Source organism: Myotis lucifugus, unplaced genomic scaffold, assembly GCF_000147115.1.
Source record: "Myotis lucifugus unplaced genomic scaffold, Myoluc2.0 scaffold_152, whole genome shotgun sequence".
Lineage (NCBI taxonomy): Eukaryota > Metazoa > Chordata > Mammalia > Chiroptera > Vespertilionidae > Myotis > Myotis lucifugus.
Genome location: NW_005871200.1, coordinates 2,107,834 through 2,117,904, shown reverse-complemented (window position 1 = coordinate 2,117,904; position 10,071 = coordinate 2,107,834). Strand labels below are relative to the sequence as shown.

General features: G+C 35.5%; 1 protein-coding gene across 1 annotated transcript in view; it reads left to right on the top strand.

Annotated features, from left to right (window-relative positions):
• RARS2 (arginyl-tRNA synthetase 2, mitochondrial) overlaps positions 1 to 10,071 on the top strand; it is a 67,690-nt gene that overhangs the window by 11,403 nt on the left and 46,216 nt on the right. The window contains exons 3-4 of the mRNA XM_006095359.3: positions 3,998 to 4,097; positions 5,459 to 5,542. Coding sequence (XP_006095421.1) covers positions 3,998 to 4,097; positions 5,459 to 5,542 — 184 coding nt within the window. The remainder of the gene's footprint in view (positions 1 to 3,997; positions 4,098 to 5,458; positions 5,543 to 10,071) is intronic.

Genomic DNA, 10,071 nt, shown 5'->3' with positions numbered 1-10,071 from the left:
CGGGGGGGGGGGGGGGGGTCCCTCAGCCTGGCCTGCACCCTCTTGCAGTCCAGGAGCCCTCAGTGGATGTCCGACTGATGGTTTAGGCCTGCTCCCGCCAGCAGTTGGACATCCTTAGCACTGCCACGGAGGCGAGAGAGGCTTCCACCCCCGCTGCTGCCTTCGCCAGCCGTGAGCCTGGCTTCTGGCACACTAACCACCAGGAGGCAACTCCTGCATTGAGCGTCTGCCCCCGGTGGTCAGTGCACATCATAGTGACCGGTCATTCTGCTGTTTGGTTGATTTGCATATTAGCCTTTTATTATATAGGATATACACTGATGTAATGTTCCAAACCAGTTACCTATTTATAAAGTCTCTAAATGACATTCTGCATAATCATGAGAACATCTCTTTTTATTTTATGTTTCAAAGAGCTTTAATAAGCTGAACTGTCTTGGCCTATCTTGTGAATAACATTTCCTTTACCTGCCTGGAGCTCCTTTGGGCAGTTCCACTTTAGCACTCTGAAATGCTAAGACTTTGATTTATAGAAAATAAATACTGGGGAGGACCTCAAAATTTTTCTAGGCTACAAGTATAAAATTATACATATTTATTTAAAACAAAGGGAATTTCTAATGCTTTGTCATAATAAACCCAAGTGTCCTTTACAGTACTAAAACCAGCCTAACTGTTCTATATTTCTAACTTTATTCTAAAATACTATTAAGTGCCAGAAGATTAAGAAATACTATTTTTGGGGTAAGAGAGCAACCCAAGGACTTGTATGCATGCATATAAGCATAACCCATGGATACAACAGTAAAGGGGTTAGGGCATGTGCTGGGGGGTGGGAATGGCCGGGGAGAGGTCAATGGGGGAAAAAAGGAGACATATGTAATACTTTAAACAATAAAGAATTAGAACAACAACAACAACAACAACAACTCAGTAACTGTAAAAAAAAAAAAAAGGAAATACTATTTTTGTTAATGTGACTTATTTAATGTGATGTGAATCAATTTGCTCAGGTCTACTAGTTCAAATTTGTCAATTATGGTGAAATTTCTATTTAATATTGATCATAGTAGAGAAGATTAATAATTATTATTAAGCCAGTAGTACTCAAGTCTAGGGATTTCACTCCAGCACAACAAAAACTCCTCAGAAATAGTGGAAAAGTAGCTATTTTTAAACCTTTTCTTTTAATTTAAACAATAATAAAGTAGAGGAAATAGATTACCATAATGACCCATACATGCCCATCAGTTACTGACATTGTCTCATGGCCAGTTTTGTTTCATCTATACTCCTGTCCACTCTCCTTCTTCACAGTGGGTTATTTTCACGGTTACTGCTTTTTATAGTCTAGATCAGGGGTGGGCAAACTTTTTGACTCGAGGGCCACAATGGGTTCTTAAACTGGACTGGAGGGCCGGAACAAAAGCATGGATGGAGTGTTTGTGTGAACTAATATAAATTCAAAGTAAACATTATTACATAAAAGGGTACGGTCTTTTTTTTTTTAGTTTTATTCATTTCAAACGGGCCGGATCCGGGCCGTAGTTTGCCCACGGCTGGTCTAGATGTTATGTATTGTTAGTTTTTTCTTAATTTGTTTTTCTATCACAAGAGCAAAACAGATAATGTTAAGGAGATTCAGGAAGAATAAGAAGAGAAAAAATTCCCATTAGCCTTACTGTGTTGAGACATCTGATGATAGCAACTTGGTGTATTTTCACACTTTCTCTTTGAATATGTCTTGCAGTCTTTAAAAACAAACAAACATAGTTATAGCCTGGCCAGTGTGGTTCATGGTTGAGCATCGACCTATGAGCCAGGAGGTCAAGGCTCAATTCCTGGTGAGAGCACAAGGCTGAGTTTTGGGCTCAATCCCCAGTAGTGGGCTTGCAGGAGGCAGCCAGTCAAGATTCTCTCTCATCATTGATGTTTCTATCTCTCTCTTCCCCTCTGAAATCAATAAAAATTTATTTTTTAAAAATCCACAAAACATAGTCATAAAACTGTATGTATAATTTTTATTCTTTCCCTTGACATCAATCTTTTTTTTTTATAAGTATCACTTTTAACAATAGCTAATTAATACTCTAATGCTCCCCTTTGGACATTTAGAATGTTTTCAGACTTTTTACATAATTCACATTTAAGAATACGTCTTTAAATAGAAAAAGCAAAAGTTCCTTGTGGCTATATAATTGAAAGCTCCCCAAAGGGAAAATGGTGAAAGAGGTCAAGTCTGGTTGAGTTCCACCTACTTCCTGAAAGCATTTATTTTTCTTTTGGGTCTTTTTTACTGCCAAATAACCCTTCACATAATTTCAGAATTCATGTTTTAAATATTCCTAGTTTAAGAAATGATTGTTCATCATTTTTAATAGACTAAAAGAGTAATGTTTTAAAATGTGTCCTTCTATCACTGAACTAATTGGGAATATTTGTCATGATTCTATTGAAATAATAAAATTTTTAAATTCAATTGAACTACTTTATTATTCATTTCTAGAATAAAATTGTATTCATGATTTTAAATAACTATCTATAGAAAATCATGTGACCTCTGTGTTTCCTAGATGTTTTGAGAGCCCCCCTATAGGTTTATGGTCATATTTAACCTTTTATAAATTATCCTTGCTGCATGTTAAAAATCATAGCTTTTTTAAATCTTTATTGTTGAAAGTATTACATATGTCCCCTTGTTAAAAAAATCATAGTTTAATCTTTGGTATATTCAAATCTGTATAATTTCAATTAACATTGTTTGTATGGATTTTATTTTAATTTAATATTTTTTCATGAAAAAAATCTTTATGTTTGTGTGTTATTCCCATTTTGTTAAATTTATATTTTCATTGTCCCACATTGTTGGCACAAATACTTGACTAGGCTGTCAGAGTCTTTTGGAAAGAATAGGTAAAATAAATACATCTAGACCTTATGTGAGTTTCCAGAGTTAAAATTAATCTTTAGAAAATCAAATTGTCATTTTATCATTAGAGAATAGTCTTAGAAAAAAAAAATAGAGTACAGTTTGCCAACCAAGCCACTGAAGAACTACAGACAGAATAATTCCCAGGGCTCAGTACTGGTACTATTAAGCATTTTTATTTAACATCAGAATTAAGATCAGTATTATTTAACTAGAATTTAATTTTTCAGCAACACTATGAAGTAGGTACTATTATTACCATTATACTGAGGTTACAAGGGAGGTTTAAGCAACATACCGAAGATCACACAGACACTGATTAATAGATGAACTTGGGTTTGTAGTTACAGCTTAAATGTCAGTAGATGAGTTTGGGTAGGTAAATATAATTCACACTAGGCTGCTGGATAATGGATTAAGGCTCAGGAAAATTCTCAATGGTCCTTGTTGACTAGGTTCGTTAATGTGCTGTTAAACGAAAGATACACAGGATTTTTTAGGCACATCTCTAATTTGAAGAGTGATAAGAACGGAGTCACTTGTGGCCCTCTGAAATGTGTCTTTTGTGTCAATGAGAGTGGGCTAGCCGCTAGACAGTGGTTTAACCCACTTACTCTGCCCCTAGATTCTCATTCTCTGGTTTCTTATTAAATATCAGATGTGCAATATGGGTAATTACGTAGATGTTTCTATATCAATTAAAATTATTTTGCACTTTGACCTATTATAAACCTACAGAAAAATTTATAGAAAACAATAATAAACACTCATGTGCTTACTTTCTAACAAGTTAGGTCTTAATTTTTTCCAAAGTGGCTGCTCTTCCTATCTCACAGAGATATTACGAAGCTACCATTAGGTAATAGAAGAGGAAGAATTTCATAAGATGATAAAAGATAAAGTTCTAAATAAATACAAGGTGATGATATTTCTAATTACTTTATATTAAAAGCATAATACTTTTTTCTTGTAAAATTATGTCAGTGTGGGAAACTCATAATGATTAATCTTTTTTTGTTATATTAATAATGTTTGTAGGGTAATAACAGTTTTTCCCTACTTCTTTAGAGAAGTAGCTGATTTTCAGCTTTCTGTGGATTCTCTGTTGGGGAACAATGACTACTCAAGACCAGATATTCAAGTTCAAGCCACACAACTGGCAGAGAAGGTACTTTAGCACTATTACCTTTTTTTTACTTTATAATACAGTTATTATTTTAAAGAAAAAAATACTCTGCAGGTTATCTCAGCCATAGTAATGAATTTAATAATGTTTCTTTGTTGAAAGCACCTTGGAAAACATAATTTAAATTCATTTTAGCCATGTACTATAAGATTAGTATGATTTTTTAAGTTAGTTATAGAGCATTCTTCTTGAGCTGACATTGTTCAGTTTTTTTATTAACTACTTACAGGAGGACTGAAGTGTTAATTAAATTTACAGATTGAAGCTGGTTGGACTTCTGAATTTAGGAGAACAAGTTGATAAATTAGAGCAGTGGGTTGCACTTCTTAAAATGAGTTTCTGAGAAAATGAACATTAAAATATGAGAAGAAATTATTAGATTGCAGTAGAATTATGATTGCAGAGACAAAGTGGTTAGATGATTTAATAAACCTCTTTCATTTCTAATTTCTGTGATGAATTTGGTACCTAAAAGAGAAATTGAAAGGATTGTAGAGAATGACCAAGTTGTTAGTATAATACCACCAGAAAAGGCAGGTGTTGGACAAGTTTTTTGTTTTCTTTTTTAAATAAGGTTATTACAAAAGAGGTGCGTGTGTACCCTGAAGAACTGGAACAATGGAAGTCATTATCATAGAAAAGGATGCTTAAAGAATGAGTGTGATAAAGGAGCTTTGGTAGCTGAGTATTTATTTGATCATAAACCACCCCAGATTTTTATCAGGAAGTAAACCAAGAATAGAATCATCCTAATTACAATATTTAGTGTCAAAATAAAAACAAGTGATTCTTCAGTGACAAGTGGTTTTTCAAGGTCCATGGGTATATCAGGTGCTTTGAATATCTAGTTGGTTAAAATTTTAAGGCATATTCACTGAAGACAAAGTAAGTTATTTACATTTTATGTGTTGACACAAGTGCTTTAGCATAGGCCCTGACATAATGTCTTGTTCTGTGGCTTTTGCAACAGGTGGGTGAGATAAAAAGAGTCCATTGCAAAAAAAAAAAAAAAAGTTCATTGCATGTCAGGGTACATAGAGGTGGGAGTAAAGTGGTGCTCTCTCTCTTCCATGTCAGATGGAGAATTTGAGGCGAGGGAATGAGAAAGAGGAAGAGACTTGGAATACAGAATAGTATTCTAATCAGTAAAGAAGAAAACATGTTTACCCAAATAGAATGATTGATTTGAAGGGACTGGCTAAGGCCCAGGTCTAGATATGAAGACAGAGAGATGATGCACCTTTTGCCTTTAGACAGTTGAAAATCTGATAATTTTAGAACTACAACTCTCATTGGGCTTACTTTATAATATAGCTCTTTTACTTGATCTGTTATCTTTTCAGCTAAAATGTGATACAGTGGTGACTGAAATCAGCACTGGTCAAGGGACTGTAAATTTCAAAATAAACAGAGAACTATTAACAAAGGTAAGAATGGGTTATGTTTTAGCTCTTGCATCTTCACTCACTCTCTCTGTTTTAGCTACAGTGGTTTCCCTCCAGTTCTTAAACTTATTGTGCCTCCTCTTGCCTCAGAACTTATGCACATTCTAATGCCTTTGCCTGGAATACCACCCCATGTTAACTCCTGCTTATCCTTCAGATCTTGATATTTCCTGGGCAGTGGCCTTCTGACACCTTCATTTGTACACTCTCATAGCACTGTACATCTCTCCTTGTAGAATTTACGATAGTTCCTTTTACATTCTTTTTATTTGATTAATGTCTGTTGCCTTTAAACTCTAATTTCCATTAGGGCTTATAGTTTCTGCTTTTCTCACTCACTATTAAATCCCCACTTCCTAGCACAATGCCTGGCATGTAGTAGATGTGAGATAATTATTATTGAATGAAGTAATGGGCTCTGTATCAAATGTAAGAAAGGTACTACTGGTTTCTGCTCTCTGGTAGCCTGTATTCTGTAGGAAGCATAAGAATTATACAAATGCAACCATAAGACAGCTTTTAAAAAAAAAATAAAACAATAAATAGTCCTGGCCAATGTGGCTCAGTTGGTTAGAGTGTTGTCCTGTACACCAAGAGGTGGTGGGTTCAATTCCAGATCAGGGCACATACCCAGGTTGCAGGTTTGATCTCTGGTCAGGGCACATGCTGAGTGCGGGAAGCAACTGATCAATGTTTCTCTCTCCCTCCCTCTTTCTAAGATCAATAAAAAAAGAGATTTTTTTAAAAAAACAATAATTAATAAAGATGATTGGTACAATAAGCATAAGAAAGATCAAAGATGGAAAAATCAGAATGGCCTGGAGGGTTGGGGAAATCGCATAGAGGAATTAGGTCTCACATGAGTAAGGCCATGGAGGACATGTAATTCTGGATAGGCAGTGGTATGAGACCTTTTGTTGAGACTCTCATCTCAAACATTAAAACTTATCATAATGCAGGCTTTGGTGGAGTATAGTGGTCGGCAAACTGCGGCTCGCGAGCCATACGTGGCTCTTTGGCCCCTTGAGTGTGGCTCTTCCACAAAATACTGACTTCTGCGCATGGGCCAGGAGGTTTCAATCGCACTGTATGGTCACGCCTGCACATGGTATTTTGTGGAAGAGCCACACTCAAGGGGCCAAAGAGCCGGGCTCACGAGCCACAGTTTGCCGGCCACGGGTATAGTATGTAAAAAAAAACAAAACAAATCACAACAGTATTGAGTTGGTAGGGCTTAGTAAATGCTGCCTCTTGAACTGAAAATAACTATAAAACCAAAATTTCTAGTAATATATTTTTTCACTGAAAGAGAGATAGTGTTTTATACTTGTCTCTTGATCTTTTAATTTTTTTCTTTTATCTTTTTTCACTCTTACTTCAAGGTAAATTAGTTAACCAAAATCAGTCACAAGGACAAGAAGGAACAATTTTTTTTGAGCTTTTTACAAAGTGTCTACAACATGCTGGGCTCTTGATAACATTTCATGTCAATTAAGCAAACCAGTGAGTCTAATTTACCATTTTTTGAATTAGTGACTTTTCTAATTGTTGACTTAATTTTATTGAAGTATAAATACAGCTCACCAAAGTGCCTACCAAACTTTAGGCCATTTGGTAGGCAGCAATATTGTACTGCTTTTGTTTTTTCTAAGATGGGAAAATGTACTGTGGTAGATGGAGTTTGCCTTTACAGCTGGCTTAGCTGAAAGCGATGTAATTTGTATTTTAAAGCACAGCATATATTAATAATTTAACATTTTAATAGCCATGGATTTTCATGCTTTATTACAATTAAATACATTTTCTCTGGTTTAAGGATGCCCATTTGCTTGCTTATTAAAAATATTCCCAAATTCTTCTCAGTTGACAACGGAGGGAATAAGATTTAGAACCTTGAGAATCTGGACCTTATTGTGATTTTTGTTTTAAAGGAACGAGCAGATTGCTCACATAGCCCTTCTCAGTGTCACAGTAAAGATACATCCTAGAGCAGTGAACACCCATAGACTAAGAAAAGAATATTGAATGTACCTGTGTTTATAAATTATAATTTTTTTATTAACAGAACATATTTTTATTGGCAATACAATCATAATTAACAATGGCTTGTGTGAACGTATTGGGAAATAGTCTCTTTGGGGGCCTCTTCTATATTTTATCAACCAATGGCAGTAGCTCTAGATTTTTTTTTTTTTGCCTTTTTTTAAAAAATTTAAATTATAATTTTTAAATGATAATACTTCTTTGCTCAAAGTCTAATTTCAACAGTGATCATTTGCATGTCTAATGAATTTTTCAGATCATGTCAAGAAAAAAATTCAACCATTTTAGGACCATTGTAAGTCTTTTTTCCTTTTTTTTTTTTTTTTTACATTTTAGAGTTGGCAAGATTGACATGTAGCCAATGATCTATGTCCAGAATTTACTCCTCAAGCAGAGAATTGTGAATTTGTCATTGCTTACACGTGTATAAACTTAGACGGAATGAAACATTACCTGTCCATGAATTGCAATTGAATTATTAGCACTGGCAGCACCAGGGATGATTAAATGTTAGCTTAAGTTTGGATCACACATAGTGGCTTAAAATCTCTTCATATAAATCATTCTCAAGGGTAAGAGGCTAAAATATGAAATTAAAGGCAAAAGAAACTGCCAGATATGTGGGACTAGACCATAAATTTTCAAAGCTAGAAGATTATGTGACCAGTTCATACACTGTGAAGAACTATCACTTTTACCAAACTTCCCACCTGTTAGTAGCTAAAGGATGACTTTCAAGAGAAACTATAACTTTGAGTAATAATTAATTCAGTCTAGGGAGAGAAAAAAGAAAATAAGAGTTTAACTAGGAAAAGGGCAAACAAAATCCTGTTTTTTTTGTGTGTGTGTTTTTTTTTTTTTTTTGGCAACAGCCTTTTTTTTTTTTTTAATATATTTTATTGATTTCTTACAGAGAGGAAGGGAGAGAGATAGTTAGAAACATCGATGAGAAAGAAACATCGATCAGCTGCCTCCTGCACATCTCCTACTGGGGATGTGCCCACAACTCAGGTACATGCCCTTGACCAGAATCGAATCCGGGACCCTTCAGTCCGCAGGCCAACGCTCTATCCACTGAGCCAAACCGGTCTTGGCCAAAATCCTGTTTTTTAGGTGTGCCCTAGAAATACAGTGGATGACATTTTATTTTACATGTACACATGCATTTTTTTTATTTGCCAAATTCAACTTTGTATACTTTATCAAGACTTGAGAAGAAGAAAAAATGATACTAATTTAAGTGGTTCTAATTCTGCTCATTATTTGACTAATTAAGTTTGTCAGTAGGCAGTCAGGATGCATTTAAGTCATGTGTAGTGCCAGTTGGCTGAACACACGCAAAGAATGAATAATTAAACACTTCTCTATTATTGACCAAAGAATTGACTAGACAGATAGTTAGTGGTAGCTTGTTTACAAATCCTGTTGAGAGCTGTACAGAAATAGTAACCAGCAGAGTTAGATAAAATGACAAAAGTCATCCACAGGAAAAGTGATGGTGATAGACAAACAAAAAATGTCAGCCAATTAAAATATTAATTTGCTAAAGCATTCCAAAAAGTAAAACCTTTGAAAGATTTAATTTTTTATTATAAACTCATTATGCACCTAAGTTTACTGAGTACATTTTACATTTAGACATTCTTATTGATGAATGAATTGGCCTCTAGCTTGTTCATCTATTGGAATATAAGGAAACTTTACTAGCTCACTGACATTCTATAGTTAATAGTTTTCTTCTGTGTGGCCACTAATTTAATAAGCCTCCTGCTTATTATTTATCAGGGACTATATTATAGAAATCTACATAGATCCTGCCTTTTAGGAACTTACAATAAAAAAAGAAAAGCATAGGCCTAGCCATTTTGGCCTAGTGGATTGAGCGTCAGCCTACAGACTGAAGGATCCCAGGTTTGATTCCGGTCAAAGGCACATGCCCAGGTTGAGGGCTCAGTCCCCAGTGAGGGGCGTGCAGGAGTCAGCCTCACAGTGATTCTCTCTCATCATTGATGTTTCTATCTCTCTTTCCCTCTCCTTTCCTCTCTGAAATCAATAAAAAAAAATATTAAGAGAGAAAGAAAAGCATAAAAAATGGTGTAATGTGTGATGGGTATGATAATATGGCTAATATCATGGAGGCGTTTAAAGTTGCAATCCAGGGGAAGAACCAAGATGGCGGCATAAGGTACAGACCTGTGCGTGCTGCCTCTCACAACAACATCGAGACTACCAACTATAAGACAAACAGCTATCATTCAGAACCATGGGAAAGCTGGCCCAGTGGAAGCTCTACAATTGGAAGAAAAGAAAGAAGAGCATTGAGACTGAGTAGATTGTGCAGAGGCTCCAAGAACGGAGGTATGGAGTCGCGCGCCAGGAGGGCTGCAACTGGATGCGCGGTTTTTTTTCAATCTGAAGGGGTTGCAGACTCTCGAATCCACTGAGCTTTTTTGGGGCAGGATTCTGAG